At 42.2% G+C, this 25,117-nt stretch overlaps 1 protein-coding gene across 1 annotated transcript in view; it reads right to left on the reverse strand.

Moving 5' to 3' along the window:
- Positions 1–494: 494 nt before the first annotated feature.
- The window catches only part of si:dkey-28b4.8 (sarcoplasmic/endoplasmic reticulum calcium ATPase 2), a 50,944-nt gene continuing 26,321 nt past the window's right edge, over positions 495–25,117 (reverse strand). Inside the window, exons 7-20 of the mRNA XM_039767541.1 lie at positions 24,869–25,035; positions 24,626–24,781; positions 22,247–22,388; positions 21,994–22,160; positions 21,317–21,405; positions 13,255–13,357; positions 12,929–13,060; positions 11,445–11,570; positions 7,443–7,661; positions 7,017–7,358; positions 5,141–5,361; positions 2,135–2,337; positions 1,596–1,681; positions 495–1,488 (exon numbers count right to left, since the gene is read on the reverse strand). Coding sequence (XP_039623475.1) covers positions 1,351–1,488; positions 1,596–1,681; positions 2,135–2,337; positions 5,141–5,361; positions 7,017–7,358; positions 7,443–7,661; positions 11,445–11,570; positions 12,929–13,060; positions 13,255–13,357; positions 21,317–21,405; positions 21,994–22,160; positions 22,247–22,388; positions 24,626–24,781; positions 24,869–25,035 — 2,291 coding nt within the window. The 3' untranslated portion in view covers positions 495–1,350. The remainder of the gene's footprint in view (positions 1,489–1,595; positions 1,682–2,134; positions 2,338–5,140; positions 5,362–7,016; positions 7,359–7,442; positions 7,662–11,444; positions 11,571–12,928; positions 13,061–13,254; positions 13,358–21,316; positions 21,406–21,993; positions 22,161–22,246; positions 22,389–24,625; positions 24,782–24,868; positions 25,036–25,117) is intronic.

The raw sequence follows: 25,117 nt of genomic DNA on the forward strand, positions 1-25,117 counted from the left end.
GTGTGATCTTCAGGAGGGGCCAGGTGTGCATTTCACTGTATTTATTTTTATTTACAGGTATAGGGGGTTATTTGTGGGTTGGGGAGGAAAAAGGTCATTGCTACTTTCATCTTCATGTCCTTCTTTTTCAAATGTATATATTTTTCAAGATTTGCTGAAATTGCCTTATAGTAACCTTTTTTATCCATCCATTCAACCCGCTATATCCTAACTACAGGGTCACAGGGGTCTGCTGGAGCCCATTCCAGCCAACACAGGGCGCAAGGCAGGGAACCAGCCCACTGCAAGGCACACACACCCACCCACCAAGCACACAAAAGGGACAATTTAGAATCGTCAATGCACCTAACCTGCATGTCTTTGGACTGTGGGAGGAAACCCATGTAGACACGGGGAGAACATACAAACTCCACGCAGGGAGGACCCGGGAAGCGAACCCGGGTTTCCTTACTGCCTTTTTTATATACTGTATATTTTCATTTGATTGTTTAGAACTGATTATATTAAAAGGGGGACACACGGTGGGGCATTTCAGAAGGTGATATTGACCTATCATTATAGTAGCCACCTTACAATTTAGGAAGGTGAGAGGTAGTGATTAGCCTGTTTCAGCACATCGGGTTCAAGTTGTTGTTTTGGTGTCGTGGAGGCAACTGTTTGCCAGAAAATGTATACAAAGAAGTGGAGAGTTTAATGACCTTAACAATAATTGTGTGGATGGGTTGTCTTTACCTTTGAACAAATTTCTAAAAATATTCAAGGTAAATTTAAAAAAGAAAAAGGCCAAAACAGGAGAGACACCCGGGGGCCATAGAGATGTCACTTCAATTATCTCAAGAAAAAGGTACAAAATGTTTCAGTCGCAGATGAGGCAGCCAACATTTTGTTGAAAACCAGTGAAGTCCTTTTGGCACAGGTACAAGCCTTCTCTGCTCCACAGTAGGAAAAAAGGCCTCAGTGGAGGGTTAGGGTTAGGGTTAGGGTACTCTCGCTGAAGCCAGTTGTATGATCTATACTTCTGTAGACAATCATGAAAGAATTTTGCTTAAAAGTGGGTGGGAACAATTAGACAGCTCACTGAGTGTCACATTTCTAAACCAGTCCAACGACTCAAGGTGGTGCTCAAAGTAGGGGCAGAGACTTTGAACTACAAAGTTCAAAATTCAAATTACAAAGAATAATGGGCCGAGTGGGTCGACCTGGTCACCTCACTCGTTGAAGGATTTCCGGGCCAGTTTTGAGACCCAATCTGCTCCTGTCTGCTGGTCTAGACCAGCGGTTACGTGTGGTGCTGCGACTCTGCAACTAGATGCATCTCAACCTGGCACATTAGACTAAATAAACCATTCCCTACCTGTTGAGGGCATTGCACATCTCAATGGTGACCAGGACAGACAAGGCCATGGTCATGGGGTAGGGAGATTCAAAAACAGAACAATCGACGCCAATGAATTCCGGATTAGTCCTGCTGCACTGAAGGTAGTGACTCTGGAGGGCAAAGCAAACATAAAAATGTTAGAAAAAGAACTTCCAACAAATTGCGAGGGGAAGAGAAACTTGGATGATATCCCATATGCTTTATTCATAACACATACCAGCTGGTAGTAGGTGACTTTTGGACCATCATTAGCGGCCATGAACCACCAAGCAGCAGCAGTGACAGTGGCAACGCCAACATAGCCTATATAGAGAAAAACAACAACATTAGCACAGCAGGAGAACTTGTAACTGAAAAAGCACTTGCATTTCTACCTTCTCTGCTTCACCACTTCAGGGTTTTAGAACTGGACACAACCCCATTATCTTGGCACTCTGGCATGTTGTGATCTGCCAAATCCGATCTCTTCTATGATAGTTATCAATCTGGAGACAATTCAGCCATCCAAACTGTATGTTTTGAGTGACCATTAGTGTCCTGTTTGAACCTATTCAGACTGAATATGGTCACTATAAGGAATACCAGTGAATAAAACAATGGGCACTCTTGTCATTTCACCTATCATGTATAGTGATGAAGGGTTAGGGTAATCAAAATCAATCAAACAAAGTTCTCAGTTCACTTATTGTGTGTAGTGCTGGCTGAACTCTCACATCAGGGCCAATTGAACATTAAATAAGAAGAGCCATTCCTTACAGCCAATGATGAGGTATCTGAAGAAAAGCCAGCCAGAAATCAGTGGCTCCTTGGGGTTCCGGGGAGGTTTGCCCATGATATCCAAGTCAGGAGGGTTGAAGCCCAGGGCAGTGGCTGGAAAGCCATCAGTCACAAGGTTGACCCAAAGTAGCTGGACAGGAATCAAGGCTTCAGGCATCCCAAGAGCAGCAGTCAGGAAAATACTTGAAAGAAGAAGAAGATTTTTTCATTAGGACTTGAGTGGATGATAACACAAATGGAAAAGACAAAGTTCAAGATGGTCACCTTTACTAATGGACATCCATTCATCCATTATCCTACCTGCTATATCCTAACTACAGGGTCATGGGGGTCTGCTGGAGCCAATCCCAGCCAACATAGGGCGCAAGGCAGGAAACAAATCCCGGGTGGGGCGCGCTCACCGCAAGGCGCGCGCACACACACACACACACACTAAGCACACACTAGGGATAATTAAAAATCAGCAATGCACCTAACCTGCATGTCTTTGGACTGTGGGAGCACCTGGAGGAAACTCACGCAGACACGGGGAGAACATGCAAACTCCACGTAGGGTGGACTGGGAAGTGAACCCGGGTCTTCTAACTGCGAGGCAGCAGCGCTACCCACTGCGCCACCATGCCGCCCCTAATGGACATGAGAAGGACCTCATCTCTCTAATCACTAGGAGTCAGCTGACTGGAGATGAAACATGAGCTGGCAATGGACTCTTTTGTCATGTCTCTGAATGATTTAGCAACTAAAGGATTGCCTTTGGGTCGAAGGGCAATATCACAAAAATGCTACTGGAATTGCAAAACAAATATGCTGGGGAATTAAAAAAAAAAAATCTAATTTACTTTTACATTTTTTTTCACATCATATCCTAGCTTGTAGCCACAGTTGGCGGATTAAGTTGCAAGGCAACCGCAATTGCTTGGCAATCACTAGAAGCAATTTCACAAGTCTACAGACTTATTTAAAATGACCTCCAAATGGAACCCGACTCTTTAGTATTCCATTCCTTTTTTTTTCCTAAAAAATATACAGCATACTTTGGACTTCTTTCTGATTGGTCAACTTACAATTTTGCCAACATCTACTTACCTCGTGTTACAAACTTTTGCCTGATTTTTAACTGGAAACTGTTTTGTATCGAAATGGATAGCAAGTAGGAATAATGTAAATTACACTTCACACCTCATGATGCCATTTTGATGAGGTAATTTTTGTTTTGGTGGCCATTTTGGTTGTGGCCCAAATTACAGTATTAGATCATGCAACCCCAAACTCATGAAAGGTTATGTCATCAACCAGAGAGATGGCAGCACGCTATCCCCTGTGTTCAAGATTCTGGACACTTGAAGAAAACTAAAAACATCTGCGGTGCTAGAATATGTGTTAAAATACTTTTGGGCCAAAACTTCTGCATCATATTTTTTCTTTACTTTTGCTTAGCTTGCTGGCGTTGGTCGTTATGGTTTTGTTTTTCTTCTTCCAGTTCTTTACTTCCTGCAAGTTTACCTTTTGATCTTTTTTTTTTTCTTTTCCATCTCGTGGTCCCTCATCAACACTTTCCTTTTAAATCAGAACTGACTGACAGAGCCAGGACATGTTCCATGATCCAACATTCCTAAGTGTCATTATAACATACAGTGCACATATAAACAGTCTCCAATATAATTAGGTCAAAGCACTATATTACATTGCCAGGAACTTAAGAAATGTGACTAACGAGAGGAGACCACTAAGTGCATCAGGCTTGTTTGTTTGGCTAATAGCTAAGCTGTCCCCATATCTCATCCAGATAGGTAGTAGAACAAAAGACTTGCTGCTCTCATTCCCAGTTTGGGGCTGCATGGGGCATTGAGCCTATCCCAGTAACGCTGATTACAAGACATCAATAGGACACACTCCATTACAAGGCCCATTCATATACTCGCACACACACACACACACACATTCAGGAATAATGTACAATGGTGAACAACCAACCATTCATACATCTGGCAAATAAAACACCAGAGTTCCCAAAGCAGAAACTGTGCAAACACATGGAGAATGTGAGAACTTCACACCAAGAATGGACAGGCATGGGATTTGAACACAGGTTCCTGGATCCATTAAGCAGCAGCCCAATCATCCTAGTACTGTTTACATCCAGACAGTGTACAGAAGTCACTAAGTCGACTAACAGAATGTCAGGTTATATAGCATCTTGATGTGTGGAGTACAAGTCACAGGAGGTTCTGCTCAAGCTTTATAACACACTGGTGAGGCCTCATCTGGAGTTCTGGGTGCAGTTTTGGTCTCCAGGCTACAAAAACAACACAGCAGCACTAGAAAAGGTGCAGAGAAGAGCGACTAGGCTGAGTCCAGGAAAACGGGGGATGAATTAATGAGGAATGATTAAAAGAGCTGAGCCTTTACAGTTTAACAAAAGGAGATTAAGAGGTGACACAACTGAAGTGTTTAAAATTATGAAGGGAATTAGTCCAGTGAATCAAGATGGTGACATTAAAATGAGGTCATCAAGAACACGGGGACACAGTTGGAAACTTGTTAAGGGTAGATTTCGGACAAATATTAGGAAGTTTTTGTTCAAAGAGAGAACTACAGACACAAGTAGTGTCGTACAAAGTAGGACTTTAGGGATCTTCAAAACTCATCTTGATGTTCCTTTCGAGAAACTAGATGAATAAGATTGGTGAGCTTTGTTGGCCTGAATGTCTTGTTCTCATCAAAAATGTTTCTAATGTTGTAATATGAACTTGACAAATTGTTTTATGAGCCTAGTTGAGCAGATACTTTTGAACCAACTGTTCACTTTGCCTGCACAACAGCAAATGCTGTCCCTTACTGATAATGAGAGTTGTCTTTTTACAATGAGCGTTTATCATCAAATGGTTTCTGTATGCTTCAGAAGATGAATGTTAAATTACAATAAAGCACATAAAAGCAACAGATGAACACCAGCTAAACAATCAGAGAACCAGGTCTGCTCACCTGACCACTTCTCCCACATTGGATGAGATGAGGTAGCGAATGAATTGCTTCATGTTGTTGTAGATGGCTCGGCCTTCTTCTACGGCGGCCACAATGGTGGAGAAGTTGTCATCTGCCAAGATCATTTCTGAGGCGCTCTTTGCCACTGCTGTTCCAGAGCCCATTGCAATACCAATCTCCGCTTTCTTTAAGGCAGGGGCATCGTTCACCCCATCTCCAGTCTGCAGGGGTAACGGAAGAACACAAAATTGAGCAAGTTACTAATTGACCACAAATGAGTAAGGCAATACACTTTATTGACTATAATGAGACGCATGAGGAAAATGAGGACAACAGTGGCTCCAGTAGTCGTAGGGACACTGGGAACCATCAGGACCAGTTTTTTAAGAGCAACTGGACAAGCGCCAGTGTAGAGTCAGCACGAAAAGAGAACCAGAAGATCACACTTCTCGGCACAACCTGCATTCTTTGATGAATCCTCATTGAACAATAAGCCGAGTTTAAAGCCCGAGAGGTCTGGTTGACCCGACATCTGCTGACCGCACCCGCTCACATACTATAGAGCTCTGAGAGGAGAGTATTATAGTAATAATAATAACAACAACAAAAGGCAACCTACTGACTAAAGCACATTGTTAGTTTTGTCCACACTTGAAACTAAGACTGAGAATTATTTTTTCGATTCATTTCTTAAATTTGAATTAATGTCTTTGCCTTAGAAGGGAATTCTGATTAAGCATCTCAGAGGGAGGCTGAGGTGAAAGATGGTGGCACTCCAGTGGGAAACCTAAAACACAATGTGCTCCACTAATATTGGCACCCTTGGTACTTAAAAGCAAAATGGGAAGTACAAAAAAAAAATCATTATTGTTCATCCTCCAGAGATACTCTTGATGAAAAGACCTCAGACTGGGCCGAAGGTTCACCTTCCAACAGGACAAACACAACACAGCAGTGGCTTAGGGACAACTCTGGGAATGCTCTCGAGTGGCCCAGACAGACCCCAGACTTGAACCCAATTGAACATCCCTGGAGAGACCTCAAAACAGCTGCCCACCGGTGGTCTCCATCCCAACTCACACAGCTTGAGAGAATCTGCAGAGAAGAATGACAGGAAAATCTCCAGACCCAGAGTGTGCAAAGCATGTTGTGCCAAACCCAAGAAGGCTACAGGCTGTAATCGCTGACAAAGGGGCTTCAACGTAGTATAAGATCTAAATACTTATGTCAATGCGATATTTCACTGTTTTATCTTCTTATATAATACGCTACCGTGGCTGTTCGTTTGTCTGTCCAGTCACCTGTAGCTCGCAAACTGTTTCACCTATTGAACTGAAATTTGATACACATATACTACGTGATGTCTACTATCCGCTTTTGGGGTGATGATTTTTATTACTCTTTTTATTTTTATTTTATTTTATTGTAGAATCAGCTTTCAGCAGTTTTAACCGAAAAGACGCCGACGAAAGAAGAGAAGCAGCGGGTCGATAGGGTGGAGAACAGAAGAGCTGCTCAGGAAGCAGCAAGCGCATCAACGTCTGAGCAAACGAATGCTAAACATACAGAGAAAGAGGATGAGAACTAGGAATGCTCAAGTCAAGTGTATTCACTGCACGTTATCGTGCAGTACGCCGTTACTGGTTTTTAATAATATCTGCAAAAATTTCTAAAATCCTGTTTTCGCATTGTCACTCTGAGGTATTCACTTTGCTTGATTAAGGAAAAACTTCATTTAAATGAGTTTCATATTAGGCTGCAACATAGCAAAATGTGAAAAATGGGAAGGCGTCTGAATACTTTCTGAAGGTACTATGTCTCTATTAGAAAATACATACAGCAACAGTCCTCAGATTATTTTACAGCGGACACTCACCATTGCAGTAACATCATTGAAGGACTGCAGGTACTCCACAATCCGAGACTTATGTGCTGGTTCAACGCGGGCAAAGCAACAGGCTGTGCGGCAGGCTTGCCTCTGCATTGCCGGACTCAGCTCATCAAATTCCCGGCCTGTCAGACTCACAAATGTTCCTTGTTGCTCCTCTTCTGGCGTCAAGATGCCAGTGCGGCGGCAGATGGCTACGGCGGTGCCCTTATTGTCACCCGTGATCATTATGACACGGATCCCCGCCTGTCGGCACATCCTCACAGCTCCCAGGACCTCTTTGCGGGGTGGATCAAGCATTCCTACACAGCCCACAAAAGTCAGGTCCGACTATGGAGGAAAAGTGGGAAAATGGTAAGACAGTGCAACTATGTCAGCCCCACTCACAAAAAACAATTACAAAAAGGACCTTACCTCATACTTCACAAACAAGGAAGCGTCCTCGAGGTTCATCTCTTCTCTCCTTGGAGGTTGATCTCGTGTCGCTACTGCCAGGCAGCGGAGAGTGTCCCGACCAGATCCCCACTCCCTGATAACTGTTGTAACCCTGTCCCGGAGGCCTGCAGTGAGCGGGACACGCTGTGATCCTACTCGTACAAAAGAGCAGCGCTCAAGTATGCTTTCTGGGGCTCCCTTGAAAAGACAGTACAAAAAAAAAAAAAAATTGTAATAGTCGAACAGCACTATACTGGGACTCAAAAAGCCTGGAAGCAAGAATGGCACATAAAAATGAATAAAGCAGAAGAATGGGAAAGCTGCTGGGAGCCACTGAATATACACAAACATTTAGTACATGATTGACAACTATTTTAATATGTGTAGTAACTTTATGGGGTTGAGTATAATAAAACAGCCTGTTCGGACAATTAGAAAGACTATGAGATTCAAAAGGTCCTACAAAAAAAAAACCAAAACAACACTAAAGAGCAAGACTAAAAACAGGGAAAAACTAAGGAAACCAATGCCCATATATATCAAAGCCCCTCAGAATTACTGCTCGGAACTGCACTAAAAGACTGACTAGGATAAAACTTTGTTCTCCCTCAGAGTAGGACATAAGTAGTAGTTATGGAGCGTCCTTCACCTGTTCCCAGCTAGGGGTGGGAGTTCGCTTTCGACAACAAATTATGTTGCAAAATCACAGGCACCGCAAGCTTCGTGAAGGAGTTTTGTCATTTCTTGATGGCTTTTTACACTTTTCTGATGCGAACACTAATGCTTCATCGCAAATATAATAAAAATAATAAATTTTGTTCCTTTCAAATAAAATATTCATGCCATTCTAATGAACTACTCTAAAGCATTGGTTCATAAAATTTGGCATTTTTGCGTCTTCCAGATTCAGAATCAGCATGACCACTATCCCAGGTTTGGGTGATCTCTCTTGGGAATCCCCACTGACAATCATCCCAGTGGGGGTTTTCCCTTGAAGAATTACCATCACTTAGTGAGAAATGGTGTTTGCTTAAACTGGCCATGCTGACCCATCACAAGATGCTCTGCAAACAGTACACGACCATTTCCCATTGAGTATCGTTGTGAGTCATGCATTCAACCGGCCACTTTGCAACAACATTAAAAATAATACCGTAACGAACACAAAGATAGAAAGAGAAACACATATCAAATAAGAGTTAAGCCAAGTAACTCTTTAAATATATCATGAAACTAGCTGTTCCCCGCGGTTCCGCCCATGTAGTAATAAAACAGGACAATCCGTTAAGTAGCTCTCTCATTCGCTAGCTAAGCACATGTATAATTCTCCACAAGGCTCGTGGGTGAGTGAGGAGGGCCCCGCCCCCTCCCCTCAGCCTGCTGTGTCTCTCTCGGATTCGCGCAAATAAATCAGTACCACAAGCGAACTATGATACTTAGCACAACGAGAGAAGTCGCAAAATCAACCGGAATGTTCAAGCAAATTATAGAAAAAACCCTGCTCTAAATCCGTTAAGTCGTTCTCTCATAAAAAGCAGATAGACAGACAGACAGACCGATGTTGGAGATATATATATATATATATATATATATATATATATATATATATATATATATATATATATATATATATATATACTGTATTTATATACATATACATATAGTGAGGTCCATAAATATTTGGAGAGAGACAACTTTTTCCTAATTTTGGTTCTGTCCATTACCACAATGAATTTTAACTGAAACAACTCAGATGCAGTTGAAGTGCAGACTTTCAGCTTTAATTCAGTGGGTTGAACAAAACGATTGCATAAAAATGTGAGGCAACTAAAGCATTTTTTAACACAATCCCTTCATTTCAGGGGCTCAAAAGTAATTGGACAATTGACTCAAAGGCTATTTCATGGGCAGGTGTGGTCAAGTCCGTCGTTATGTCTTATCAATTAAGCAGATAAAAGGCCTGGAGTTGATTTGAGGTGTGGTGCTTGCATGTGGAAGATTTTGCTGTGAACAGACAACATGCGGTCAAAGGAGCTCTCCATGCAGGTGAAAGAAGCCATCCTTAAGCTGCGGAAACAGAAAAAACCCATCCGAGAAATTGCTACAATATTACGAGTGGCAAAATCTACAGTTTGGTACATCCTGAGAAAGAAAGCAAGCACTGGTGAACTCAGCAACGCAAAAAGACCTGGACATCCACGGAAGACAACAGTGGTGGATGATCACAGAATCATTTCCATGGTGAAGAGAAACCCCTTCACAACAGCCAACCAAGTGAACAACACTCTCCAGGTGACTGGCATATCGATATCCAAGTCTACCATAAAGAGAAGACTGCATGAAAGTAAATACAGAGGGTGCACTGCAAGGTGCAAGCCACTCATAAGCCTCAAGAATAGAAAGGCTAGATTGGACTTTGCTAAAGAACATCTAAAAAAGCCAGCACAGTTCTGGAAAAACATTCTTTGGACAGATGAAACCAAGATCAACCTCTACCAGAATGATGGCAAGAAAAAAGTATGGAGATGGCGTGGAACAGCTCATTATTCAAAGCATAGCACATCATCTGTAAAACACGGTGGAGTCAGGCAGTGTGATGGCTTGGGCGTGCATGGCTGCCAGTGGCACTGGGACACTAGTGTTTATTGATGATGTGACACAGGACAGAAGCAGCTGAATGAATTCTGAGGTGTTCAGAGACATACTGTCTGCTCAAATCCAGCTAAATGCAGTCAAATTGATTGGGCAGCGGGCGTTTCATGATACAGATGGACAATGACCCAAAACATACAGCCAAAGCAACCCAGGAGTTTATTAAAGCAAAGAAGTGGAAAATTCTTGAATGGCCAAGTCAGTCACCTGATCTTAACTCAACTGAGCAGGCATTTCACTTGTTGAAGACTAAACTTCGGACAGAAAGGCCCACAAACAAACAGCAACTGAAAGAAAGCCTGCAGTAAAGGCCTGGCAGAGCATTAAAAAGGAGGAAACCCAGCATCTGGTGATGTCCATGAGTTCAAGACTTCAGTCTGGCATTGCCAGCAAAGGGTTTTCAAACAAGTATTAGAAATGAACATTTTATTTCCAGTTATTTAATTTGTCCAATTACTTTTGAGCCCCTGAAATGAAGGGATTGTGTTAAAAAAATACTTTAGTTGTCTCACATTTTATGCAATCTTTTGTTCAACACACTGAATTAAAGCTGAAAGTCTGCACTTCAACTGCATCTGAGTTGTTTCATTTAAAATTCATTGTGGTAATGTACAGAACCAAAATTAGAAAAAAGTTGTCTCTGTCCAAATATTTATGGACCTAACTGTAGATAAGCTAGTGACTTTAAGGTAATTGCAGGGTCAGGCAACAGCAACAGTAATGTGTGAGTGGGAACAAGCTACAACACAACAGTAAGGCTGCACCACAAATAATAATAATAATAATTTGGCTGCTTTCAAATAAAATGTTTATGCCTCTCTAATAAACTACTCTAGAGCAGTGGTTCATAAATTTTGACTTTGTGAACTGCTACCATTCATCATCAGGGGTGGGTGGTCTCACTTGGAGATTCACTGCCGACAATCATCCCAGTGGGGGTCTCCTTGAAGAATTGCCATCACTTATAGAGAAATGGTGTTTGCTTAAACTGGCCACGCTGACCCATCACAAGGTGCTCCAGAAACCGTACGCGACCTTTCCCGTTAAGTACTATTGTGAGTCAACTGGTCACTTCGCAAAAACATTAAAAATAATACTGCAATGAACACTGAGATGGAAAGACTGAGAAACACACAACAAATAAGGGTTTAAGTGCAGTAACTCTTTAAATACACCATTAATTAAGCTGGTGATGTCAAGGTAATTGCAGTTGTCAGGCAACAACAACAACAGTAATGTGTGAGCAGGAACAATCTACAAGCAATTGGATGGATTGGGAAGCTGGTCCAATGCATATTTTGTAGACTGGCTCTGGTTTGTTTTACATACCTTAACAAACATCTTACTGCCGGAAGCAGACCTTGTTGGTTTGTTGGGAGAACATAAAACGGACATGGACTTGCGATCACGAGAGAACTCCAAGGTCAGTTCCTTTCTCATGAGTTGCTTGATCACCTGTGAAAGATAAAAACTATTCAATTATAGTTCCAAAACACTTTCCAACATAATGGCATAATATTTCCAGGAATCTTTGATAACCATGTACAGGTAATTTTACAAATAACAGTATTATGTTTAATGAGTGTTTGGATTTGCTATTAATATCATTTTATTGCAAAGTGAGTTTAAAATCTCACAAAAAGGCAAAACATATCACACAAAAAAAAAAAAAAATCACAAATCATAAGAAAAATTAGACAAATTAATTGTTAGAAAAAATTTTTTAGGTTTTGAATGTAGCTTTGGTCTTGTTTCTGAATGTGGATTAACGTACTGCGAGTGCTATGGAGGACAGATGGCTGGACGAGAACATGACTTCCTGCGAAGCTGGAACTTGACAGGGAATAGACAAGCAGAAGCTGGAGGGCAGGAGCACTATCATCCTACATACATTAGGTGGCAGTGGTCCGCTGGAGACATCCCAACTTGGACTCCCACAAGTGGAGTCTGGATGTGTAACCCCTTAGTGCTGCTGTCAGGGGAGGACTGCCCTGGTTTCCAAACAACATGGAAGTGCCTCCCTCAAGTCATGCTGGGTCACTGAAAGCCATTCCGGGAACCCACTGACTTGCCTCGAGGAGTCAGGAGGCAGAGGGAGAAATTCAAATGGTGGTGGGGGGTCATTTGGGGGACAGGAAAAAATGTCATTGTATGGTAAATGACTGTGCTTTATTTTACAGGGTGGGGTTTGGGACTCGGTGGCTCCTCCTACTGGTTACAGTGTTCTTTTTTAGTATTTTGACAAATAATTTGAATTAGGCTACTTCTGACTATTTGTTGGTCTCATCCTAAAATCTTATCTTTCCCATTTCTTCGAACGCACGGAATAAAAATAACAGCAAATCTGAATAAATACGGAGTTTAAAATGGTTGACAGAACTGAGACACAAGAAACTATGGCTACGCTTCTTCTGGCTTGACTGGATCCATTTAATGTTACTGTTTTAATGACATAGCTAGGGGTGGCATGACAGCATTCATTCCCCAATGAGACAATGTTCACCGTTCGGACCTTATTAATTCAGAGTTCACAACTCCTCCTTGTGTCTGTGTCATTTGCCTCTCATATTCCCAAATAACCACTCTGCCAAGTTCTGCTTTCTGCCTTATGCCCAGTGCTGCCAGGACAGGCTTTGCACCTCCTGTGGTCCTGAATTGGATTAACTAGATTTGCAAATATTTAGGTTAGTGATAACTAAATACTACTTAATAAGCTGTCATTTGTGATTAAACAGATGTTAAATGTGTGAAATGTAACCCTTTGATGATGATGTTCCTACTTGTATCTTCTCTGGAGACAAAGCGGAGCTTACCGAGCTGCAAGCCGTTGCTCTCTCTGCCTTGCTGATCACACGCAGGTTAGTGTCAAACACGTTCATTTTCTCCACCAAACAGCAGAGGGCAGTCTCAGTAGCTTCACCCACTTTCTCGTAGGTTCCCTTGGCCTGATAAGTAGAGAAGGAGAGACAACAAAGCTGAATGAATGGCCATAAAAAAAAAAAAAAGAAAGGATAATCCAATCATCTAGTCCATTAGGCCTACCAGCCCAGAACTGGGCAAGCTAGCAGGACACATGAGAAAAGTGACAGGACAGCTAAGAGGAGACAAGAGAGACAGAAGAGCGCCGCAGCCACCATACCTCGTTGAAGTCAAGAGAAGAGTCATTACACAGAGCACAAATTGTGGCCAGCTCAACCAAGCCCTCATAGTGGGAGCAGCTGATGGGCACACCGTTTCTCAAGCTGGTAAAAGACAGAAAGACAAAGGCCAGGAAGTAAGCAACATCACATGAGCCACACTGGTTTGAAACAACTTTAGGGAGGACTGATAGTACAAAATGAGCAAGTGAACCTGAATGCTTGCATCACGGCTAATCCTCCATGGAGTTGCCTGTGAGGCTCTCCCCTGTGGAACAAAGCACCAACTCCACTGCACTCCTGACCCCAAGTGTACTTTCCTCCTAGCAGGATTCTCATACACTTCAATGTGAGTAAACTGTGTGAGAGGTACATCACATGTCACAGACCAGATAGACACAGCCCGAGGGAGAAGCATGGAGTCAAGTAGTACAGAAGGGAAGAGCAACAGGGATTAGCACCATGGGAACAGCGTACACCTAGGAGCAGTTCTTATAAGATGGGAAAATTCAACAGGTGGAGAGTGTTAGAGCTGGGCCTGAACTGCTGAAACAAAACTGACCAGCCCAATACACCCGCATGAGCATTGTGTGGTTTTGGAGAGCTATTCCATTATGAACTAATATGCTTCTCCTCATCAAAATGGCCCTATTATCCCACGGGTAACCAAAAGCAACAGTAAATCTCATGCTTGATTTCAGTAATCTGGTTGGCACTACTGCATTATAGCTTCTAGGGACTCTGTGTAGGGTTTGCACATTCTCCTCGTGTCTGTATGGGATTTTCTTCAGGTACTTCAGTCTTCCTCTTACCTGAATTTTAAATCACATGTTAATCAGATCACTAGGACAGCATTTTTTCACTTATAGCAAATATAGCAAAAATTAGATCCCTTATAACTTTGCAAGATGCTGAAAAATTAGTTCACGATTTTGTTTTTAGTCGACTAGATTACTGTAACTAGAGTACTAAGAGTACTGTACTCAGGATCACCTAAAAAAAGACATCAATCGATTGCAACTAGTGCAGAATGCAGCTGCCAGTATCCTAACTAGGAAAGAAAATCCGAGCACATCACCCCAGTTTTGATGTCACTACACTGGTTACCTGTGCCATTTAGAATTGACTTGAAAATACTGCTTATGGTTTACAAAGCCTTACATAATCTCACTCCATCTTATATTGCAGAATGCCTGTCACCTTACACTTCAAATCGTAACCTTAGATCTTCAAATGAGAGTCTGCTTAGAATTCCAAGAGCTAAACTTAAAAGTGGTGAGGCGGCCTTTTGCTGTTATGCACCTAAAATCTGGAATAGCTGACCGATAGAAATTCTCCAGGCTAATATGTTGGAACACTTTAAAAAAACTGCTAAAAACCCGTTACTGTAAACAAGGCTTTCTCATAGCTTCATTTTAGTGTAACTCTGATATTCTGTATATACATTAAAATGATCATTTTTTTCATGGCTCCAAAATCCATACTACTTTCTCTGGCTGTTCTTTTTCCGGTTTTCTGTGGTGGGGATCTGTGCCACCACCACCTGATCGGGGCACCGTGCAGTCCTTAAATTGACGGATGAAGGCCAGATGTCCACATGACCATCATCATCTAATTCTTCCATGTGAAGCCTGAAAACTATGAGGACTAATTGAGTTCATTGATGTTAGGGTGGCTGGGTGGTCTCGTGGCCTTGGAACCCCTGCAGATTTTGTTTTTTTTTTCCAGCCCCCGGAGTTTTTTTTTGTTTGTTTTTTCTGTCCTCCTGGCCATCGGACCTCACTTTATTCTCTGGTACTTAGTATTGCCTAATCTTATTTTTATATTTTTCTTTCTTCATGTTGTAAAGCACATTGAGCTGCATCATTTGTATGAAAATGTGCTCTAGAAATAAATGTTGTTGTTCCTCTAAATTTTCAAACATGTATGTGTGTGTTTCACTGATTGGGAAAAGGTCCATTGTGCAACTGTGCCCAGTGATGGACACAGTCTTGTGTCCAAAGCTGCTGGGATAGGCTGTGGTCCTACATGGCAATGAATTCAGATAATTGGGATCTGAATATGGAGAGATGGACGCTTATCTCCTGCCTTTATATAAAGCCATGCAACATTTTACAATTTCCCCAGCAAATTTCAACTGCAGACTTTATTCACATAGTCTTAGCAGATCAGGAGTGTTTGTAGTTTGCTCCCATGACACCCGGTTGTGTTCACAGCCACTTGTATGAAACTCACCCTGTGTGTATGTGAATGCTGAAAACCCATGAGTGCTTAGCCAACAATGCTTATAATGCAGCTATGAGGAATAAGGAAAAGAGGTTTTAGGCAAAACCCATTTTTAGGTGATTTCACGTATAATGTGTGCAGCACTTTTTGTGATAGCCCCTGTCTGTCTGTCTGTCTATCTGCATGAAACAACTCAATCCCTAGGGGACCAATTTTGTTTAAATGTGGCACACATATTCAATGAAATTTTTCGAGACTGTTCAATTTTTGTTGAAATATGTCTAACATTATATCTCCCTGTTCACAGTTTGAAATTCGAAACTCTCTCATTAAAAAGCACTGGTGAATGTGCAAGCTTGCCAATCTTAAAACAGAAAAAACTTTCCTTGTCACTTCAACTACAAAAAGTTTACAGTTTCAATTATTCCAACCAGTATGTTTCATATACTTTCCCCTTTTTCTCCTCTAATTGCCACTGCTGACAGCAAACAGATCCCCAATACAAGTCAATGAAACACAAGCGGGGTTAGGAAGCTGTCGCTAGCTGTTTCCGTGGAAACCTCTGCATCAACAAGTTGTTCCTACTTCATGATGTCTTACTAATGGCTGGAGTGCAGCAGTACATGATTCCCCCATATGGTTTCAGTTGTAACAGGTAAGTTAAACAATCTTCTTAACAGTTAAAGTATTGAAAAAAACAAAAAAACAAAGGCTTTTCTAGATATGAATGAAGTATCCTGTGATGTGTAATCTGTTGCACAGAGTAAATAAACATTTACTTAATATTACCACACGCTAAAACCAACTATGAGTGCAGGGCAAAGGGATGGTGAAATCGACAGAAAGATATGAGCACATGTATGCTGCCACTATATTGATCCATAGTCACGAAGAAGGAGCCAAGTCACAAGGCGAGGCTCTTGATTTACTGATCGATGTATGTCCGATACCCTGACCTATGGTCATTAGCTTCGGGTAATGACCGAAAGAATGAGATTGCAGGTACAAGAGGCCAAAGTGAGTTTCTCCATAGGGTGACTGGGCTCTCCCTTAGGACAGAGTGAAAAGCGCAGACATCCGGAAGAGGCTCAGTGTTCAGCTGTTAACCCTCTGCAGCGAAAGGAGTCAATTGACATGGTTCGGTGATCTGATATGGATGCCTCCTGGATGGCTCCCTGTGAGGGTTTTACGGGCATGACCAGCTGGGAGGAGACCCCGGGAAAGACTCGGGGCTTATATCACCTTCATGGCCTGGGAACGCTTTGAGATCCCACTGTATGATTTGAGTAAAGAAATGTATGGCTAGAGAAAAGGATATGTGGGACTCACTGCTAAGACTGTTGACCATGTGACTCGGCTTCTGATAATTGGTGGAAAATGAATGAATGAATGAATTAATGAATGAATGAACTAACCACACAGCTTCATTATCTGTAGATTAGAACAATTCACTATATCACTGACACTTGTGATGGACGGCCAGCATTTCAGTTTGGCCGGGACATCCCTCAACTGAAAGAAAGAGGAATACTAGCCTTTTCAGGGCACTACATCCCCTGGGACGCTAGATGGCATCTCCCCTGGATGGAAATGGTTCCCCGGATTCCCGCAGGACAGCATGGGACATGGAGTCCATTTCTTCAGCCCTGTTGGGTGCCGCCAGGGGGAGCTCACCAAGAACCTGGGGACTATTACTGTTACGCCAACCCAGAAGTACTTTAGAGTCACGAGGACGGAAGCCCACAGTACTTCTGGGATACTAGAGGAAGGACGACGTGGCGTTTGACCCGGAGAAGGAGTACTTCCGGGACATGGAATATAAAAGGACTGTGGGAAACCCAGCAGGGAGTCAGAGTTGGGAGGGAGTGGAGGATTGTGTTTATTATTGTGATTATTGAAAGAATTGTGGAGTGTGCTGTGCTTTCTGCACTTTATTGAAGAATATTATTAAATAAATTATTCTTGGTGTTTTAAACGTGTGTCTTGGACGTCTGTCTGGTGGGTTCAACCGGACAACAGCGCCTCTAAGCGTCCAGGTTATGATTTCAGGTTATGGTGAAGCAAAGATCAGGGCAAGGGGATAACTGAAGAATATCAAAATGTCCAAGTGTTAACAGGTTGCCCATCTAATAAAAACATGGATGTGCCAAGACCAGCATCCTCACAATATAGGTAGAATATATTTGAAAAACTCCAAGGGGCAGCCCTCCATACCCCTTGTAATATACGCATAATAGTGTGGTCAAAGCTGCGACTGGGCTTCATTAAGAAGTTGTGTTAAATTTGGACAGCATCAGGAGGATGACTAACAGGCAGACTAAAACAGACAGCACTTCCATTTATTTGTTTCCACTTTAAGACCTGTGGTGTGCAATGCTATGTGTTCATAAAGTGCCAGTGCAGAAAAGATATATTTTTAAATTTATAGAAAACGCTTAACATTAGAACACAGTTTTGCATGACAAATGCATTTATACCACGTCTGTGAAGAAATACGTTTGACTTCAAAAGGTGCCAAACTTGTCCTTTAAGTGCACTAAGCTTCAACTCCTCATTTGCCTGAAAAGTAAAGAAGTAGGATGAATGGACCTTATGCACAGGTATGGTATAAATTACAAAAAACTCAGATTGACCTCATAGTTTCAACATGAATGTCAGGTGGCGTCCAGGGAATATAGCAATTATTTCAAAAAAACCCCTACGGATCTCGTGGCCTAAATTGTCCATTTAAAAATAAGCTGTCCTCTTTACATTTTTTCTTAGCCCCCATAAATCACACAGCTTGTTGTATCTCATTAGGCTTCAGAAAGCCACTAAAGTCCAGAAACCACAACACACACTGGGATAACAATCTGAATGAAAGTCCGTGAGCACCATGAGCTTCCCTTGAAATTCACTGGCATAGTGAATCCAGGAAGTCGTCAGACACCTGAACTTTATGCACACTTTATGGTATTGTAGATTTCTACATTTACCATTCTGCCCTTCACTCAGTACCCCATAAGTGCAAACTGAAAAGATGTTTGTGGAAAGATATTAAAAATCAAAAAACTGAAATGTTTCCTTCATTGATTCAGTACTTTGTAGAAGCCCACTTTGGCAGCTATTCCAACATTGAGTCTTCTGGGTGAAGTCTCCACAAAGCTTTGCACAACTGGATATCGGCAATTTGCCCCATTCTTTCTGGCAGATGATACCACCTGCCATCTTCAGGTCTCTTCACAGATATTCTATGGGGTTTAAGCCGGGGTTTTGTCTGGGCCACTCAAGGACAGTCGGAGTCTTGTCCTGGCTAAATGCTTCAGGTCGTTGTTGGGCTGAACGGTGAAGTGTCACCCCAGCCTGAGGTTTGTAAGCACCCTTGAGCAGGTTTTCTTTAAGAACATCTCTGTATTTGTCTCTATTCACGCTTTCCTCTATTCTGACCAGTCTCCCTGTCCCTGCTGCAAAGAAGCATCTCCATAGCATGATGCTGCCATCACCATACTTCACCGTAGGGATGGTATTAGTCAGGTGATTGTAGTGTTGTGGATTTTAAAAGTTATATTTTATTTTTTGCTCACACAAACAAGAATTAACTTAATCTTACAAGGACAGTTAACAAATGATATTACTTTAAAAAGAAATATTTTGCTCAAATGGACAGGATATATGTAACACTTAAGAAGGCAAGACATCAAAGCATCCTGCTTTCCTGAATTGTACCAGTATCAATCGCAGTAACATCTGTTTAAAAGAGCAAAAAATTCAGGAGATGCCTCAAGCTGTATTGATTATTTGTGAAGAGATGGGCACCTAAGACTAAATCGTTTTACAGCCTGGGAAAGGAAGACATGCCACATGGAATCTTATGATAAACTAGCTGTGTAAGCCCATGCTGTAAAAAACCCGGGGTCCTAGAAATAAAGGATTCTGGCACATCAATCAATCGTGTCGGTTGTGCATTAGCGGTTAAACAAGGTTCTCTTTTCTCTGGAGTTTTGTTTTGCCGACATGCTTGCCTCCGTTGTCTATCAATGGCTAAGCGAGCTTCTCTCTCGTCGGAGGTTTTGTTTTGTCGATGTGCTCGCCTCACTTGTGTATTAGCAGCTAAGCGAGGTTCTCTTATTTCTCGACAGTTTCACTTTCTTTGAGCGTCATGCTGTACCCTTGCACTTCCGGGCTGGACAGACAGACACACACACTTCCACATGTAGACGTTTATATACAAGATATGCCTCATCTGAAAGGCATTGTCAGAAGATTATTATTATGAAGAAGAACAAGAAACAGCGAAGACAGAGCGACATCATCTGATTGTCGGCTAAAGCATTTCATGAATATCGATTGCTAAATTAATACCACCTTGGGATATCTTTAATTCTTCATAAGCTTTTTCTAAAGACTAATATATATCTTAGCAAAGTGTGGATATATACAGTATAAAAAATCTAAGTGTGGAGATATATATATATATATATATATATATATATATATATATATATATATATATATATATATATATATATATATATATATATATATATATATCTCCACACTTTGTTTTTTTCTACTAGTATTTATTGTTCTTTAATAACTACCACGTGGCTTTTAACTTTCTATAATTTGTCTTCATATGTAGAGTGACTGAAGTAATAAGGTAAAACTCTAGAGCACCTGGAGCAGTAAGGAAGTGCCATATGATCTGAGCTGCAGGATTTATTGGCTGAGGACGAAGTTCTGTCGAATATTGAAGTGTGTTAAAGTAAGAAATTCATTGGTTGAGAAATGGCCTATAGCCAAAGATGTTGAGGCTTTCTATGTTCATGTATATTCTTGTAGACCAAAAGTAATATTTAGGTCCAAGATATATCTAAGACATTGTACGTTGAAGCACTAGAGAAAGATAGATAGATAATGCACTTGTGTGGGTTAAAGTGCTAGCGAATAACTGGCTGTACATGGGTCATTAATACAGTAGGGGTATGAGTGTATGTGTATGTTAATCTTAAGGTACGACAATAGCAAACCCAGTGAGTACACTGATCCCAGAAGAAAATAGGTAAAGGGTAAGTAGAGTGGAATATCATAATACAGTGATGACCACTGCCTAGTCATTGCCATACACAGCGCTTACACCTCTGCCCAAAGAGTTTAATTTTTGTTTCATCAGACCATAGAATCTTTCCCCTCATGCTCAGTTTTTCCTGAAGAATGCTTTCCGTCTAGTCACTGTTCCATAAACGCCTGATGAATAGAGTGCAGCAGAGGACCCCTGAAGCTCTGTTAATTTAACCATTGGGTTCTTGGTCACCTCCCACCAAGGCCCTTCTTCTCTGGTGACTCAGTTTGACCAGATGATGAACTATAGGATGAGTGGTTCCAAACCTCTTCTATTTCATAATGCTTGAGGTCACTGTGCTCCTGAGAACACTCAAAGCTTTAGAAATGGTTTGATCCCCTTGCCCTGATCTATGCCTCAGCAAAGTTTGATTGTGGAGATCTACAGAATGTTCCTTGGACTTCATGGCTTATTTTTTTACTCCTGACCTGCAGTGCGAATTTTTAGTTCCTGTGTGTAAAAGTCCATGTCAATTCAAGGTCTAGACACATCTCAAGGTGAACTAAAGCAAGCAGAGATTTCAGTTTCTTTGATTTTTAATAAATTTGTAAACTGTCGGAAAGCACATTTACCATCTTAAGTTACTGATTGCATCTTGATGGGCAAAAATGACAAATTTGCCCCTTAAAACTTAAATAATATTGTATGCAGAAAGTGAAGGGGGCTGATTACTGTCTGAAGCCACCATACACCCGACTTGTCGGTTGTGACGCATGTGAAATCAAGTGGATACTTACACTTCACCTTCTGGAGAGTAAGTCGATCCAGTCACAGTGAACTCAGACAGAGCACAGAAATCTCCCACAACATTTTCCACTACAAACATCTGTAAGCAGAAATAGAAAACAGGGTCAGTGACACAGAGTTGGACATTAAAAATGTGCAACACCTGGATCTTACACTTTATGACCGCTGCTGCAGAGGGAAGCAGCAGCCCCTTCAGAAACCTGATCTTAAACAGTTTTTCAATGGTAAACAAACACACTCTTACAGTTCCTCTTTGTGGGATTAACAGTAGGCTTGCTGTGCAGGCTTCGAACATTTAAATAACCGAGCCGCAGCCATCCTGAGGTCTCATTCTCGGGTTTCTCTTCCCATAGACTCAATCTGCTCCGGCCGCTACTACCGAGCCTCTGTACTCCCTTGATGAAGAGGACTTTGTGTTCTTTTGAACAAGAGTCGGGGCTGGTGCATCAAGTTTGTTCCTTGTGAGGCCAGATCGCCTCTGAAAGAGACTTGTGTTTGTATCTGGCAGAACAATAAGGTTTCTACTCCTTGGAAAGCCTGCTGTACTCTCCTGTGCAACTTTGTGACCCAAGCTTGACAACTTGAAGAGTTATTGGGAGAGGGTCAGGAAATTGACGAGTTCTCTAGTTTTATGATATCAGCCCAGTGAGGAATGTGCCCTACTTACCCGACAGACAGACATTTGGTTTGTGGTTAACGTGCCCGTTTTGTCAGAGCAGATCACAGAGGTGCAGCCCAGGGTTTCTACCGACGGCAGGCTACGCACAATGGCATTTTTACGAGCCATCCGCCGAGTCCCCAGCGCAAGGCAAGTGGTGATCACAGCAGGAAGGCCTACAAAATAAAATGGTGGAAGAGTGAGATCATCTGTGGTATGATATGGTAAATAACCAACCAAGATGAGAGTTATTGAACAATACCTTCTGGAATGGCTGCCACAGCAAGAGCCACTGCAATCTTGAAGTAGTAGACCGCACCACGTAGCCAAGAACCGCCATGAACTGGGTCGCTGAAGTGCCCAATGTTAATAGCCCAGACAGCCACACAGATTATGGAAATGACCTGGAACAAGATGGAGGTACAGAAAAGAGAACTTCTAAGGGGTGAGATAATGCAGAAGGGTAAGAGGATTTTGATCTGAGGTTTACTGGATGGCCTGTGGCTGTGACTCAGGCAAGCACTTTTACTTCACCCGGTGGAGATCTTGAAAACAGTATGTTACAGAGGAATATAAATAAAAAATATTTTCTTTTCTGGTAGAACACAACATCCATTTACACTTCATGCTACAATTACCGTATCTTCATAACTTCCAAACCAACCATCAACTGAAGGCAAAATAAAGTGAGAGAGGCTGAATTGAGATGATTTGCATAGGTGCAGAGGGGAGATGAGGGGTACACTCAGTGGTGGTGCTTGGTTATTATGTGCCCTAGGCCAAGCTTATTAGTGCGCCAACCAACCGTTTGGTAGCTAACCCGTCAGGTGGGTCCCGTCTCCCCCCTTACGATCTGCGCTCTAGGTGAATGCCTAACTTGCCGTAAATGGAGGCACTGGCCTTGGGTATATCGGGAAAAGAATGTTGAGGATGGAACCGCCAGGCAAGAGGAAAACAGAAAGGCCAAAGAGGAGGTTTATGGAAGTGGTGAGGGAGGGCATTAAGGCAGTCTGTGTGGCAGAAAGTGATGTCAAAGACAGGGATAGATCGAGACGGATGATCCGCTGTGACGACCCCTAAATGTGAGCAGCCAGGAGAAGAACAATCAAAAATTAGTTATAAATTAAGGAAAAAAACAACCTGAAGGAAAAAGAATGCAAAAGCCACAGAATCTGTATTTATACTGTACACTATCCTGAGGCGCTTTATTTTATACTGCGCGTTTTTACAGTAAACGTCATCCCAAGGCACTTTACACATAGCTACCATCTAATCCGTTCTATTTTCTTGCCTAGCTGAGTGGCACTGTGAGGTTGAGGTGGAGAGTGAACTGGCACCCCTGGGATTTTTGATAGTGCTCTGCATAGAGAACGCCCTCCCCAAGGCACCTTCCAAGTGCACCGCCATGGGACGATTGCTAACATTCATAGCAAGTGGGTCACAGGCCAGGTACAGAGCCTTGCGAAAGTATTCACCCTCGGCGTTTGTCCTGTTTTTTTTGGCTTATGGTATCTGTTCTGCCAATGGAAAGAATGGCAGACCTATCGATAATGTTAAGAAAAATCGATTAAATATTTTGAGAGAAAAAATACAAATTAATAAAATTTCAATAGTAGATATAAAAATGACAAGTCATTACAACACCCACTTTCATTATGAATACCCCCTTTTAATCAATTCAGGGTTTTAAAAATCCAGAGTTTATCAAGGGCACTGGACAATTTCACACACATGCCCACTTTTAATTTTATCAGGCCAGTTTACAATCATAATTATCTTAATAAATCCAAGTACCTGGAGAAAAACGTCTCTAAAACAAGGGAAATTATGCAAACTCCACAAAGAGAGTGACCAGGCCCATTTTTGAACTCAGATTAACATAACAGCTCTAACCGCTGTTGGCCTATGTGGAATCCATGTGTCAAAAATAGTGACAAGACTTTGGATCCCCCCACCAACTATACCAAGGAATTCCACGCTCAACAACTACTCCAAGAAACACTGTGCCACACACGTGCACATGGGAGGCAGCTAAAGGGCTTGAGTGAGGGCAATTCCGAGTCGGATCGGGTTGTGGCAGAGTACACTGATTCTTTTTCTCGCAGTCCTACAGACCATCCACGGGAGATTCCACCTGGCCCTGTTGACGCCACTTTCGGGTCCGAGCCTATGGAGGAAGACCTTGTCGGCTCCTGCCCCTTTGATGTCACGTCAAACCTTGAGCCTATGACTGAAGACCCTTGTGAGCCCAACCCCTTTGACTTCACTTTCTGTCTTTCCCTTTAGAAGGCTCCATCTTTTCCTTATTCCCTCAGTTCTGTTTTGTGCACATCAGTGCTGTGTAATATATTCACGATTTTGAAGCCAGGATATCAATTATACGGGTGGCTGCCCCAAACCTTGCTATGGCTCTGTGTGGAGTTTCTGACAACTGTCATTCAATTTATTGAACATTCAGTCCAGTTGAGTAATTCAGAATGGCTAGCCTGGCTTAACCTCGAGCCACCCTTTAGCTTTGATGATAGTATGTGATGGTCAGAAAAGGTTTCTTAAATAGTCCAGGCTACAAAGTCCATAGTTGTGGTGCTAGTCGAGCTATCAAATGAAGAGAATGTGACCAAGAGAAAAGCATAAACCTCACCTTGGACAGCTGTTCCCCAAATTCATCGAGCTTCTGCTGCAACGGTGTGCGTTCTGGTTCAGTTGCCACCATCTCATCACGAATCTTCCCAATTTCCGTCTGTACACCAGTGGCTATTGCCACCCCAATTGCTTTCCCTGCTGAGATGTTGGTACCCTGTGCCCAGAAATGACAGAAAACATCGAGCAGGACTGGGAAGACAAAGAGAGCAGCATTTCAAGTGACAAGTCACAAATTACTTACAGAAAATAGCATGTTCTTCTTATCCTGGTTTACAGCTCTTGGGTCTGGCACCGGGTCTGTGTGCTTGATGACCGACACCGATTCTCCAGTTAGGATGGACTGATCCACCCTCAGAGTAGTTGATCGGATGGAGGTGATGCGAATGTCAGCTGGAACTTTGTCACCAACTGTAAGGAAAGACATTTTGAAAGTGGATGTTAAGGTGGCAAGAAAGTTTCTTACACAGTACAGGCTACAACATCCTTAGTT

Source organism: Polypterus senegalus, chromosome 10, assembly GCF_016835505.1.
Source record: "Polypterus senegalus isolate Bchr_013 chromosome 10, ASM1683550v1, whole genome shotgun sequence".
In the NCBI taxonomy this organism is placed as follows: Eukaryota; Metazoa; Chordata; class Cladistia; order Polypteriformes; family Polypteridae; genus Polypterus; species Polypterus senegalus.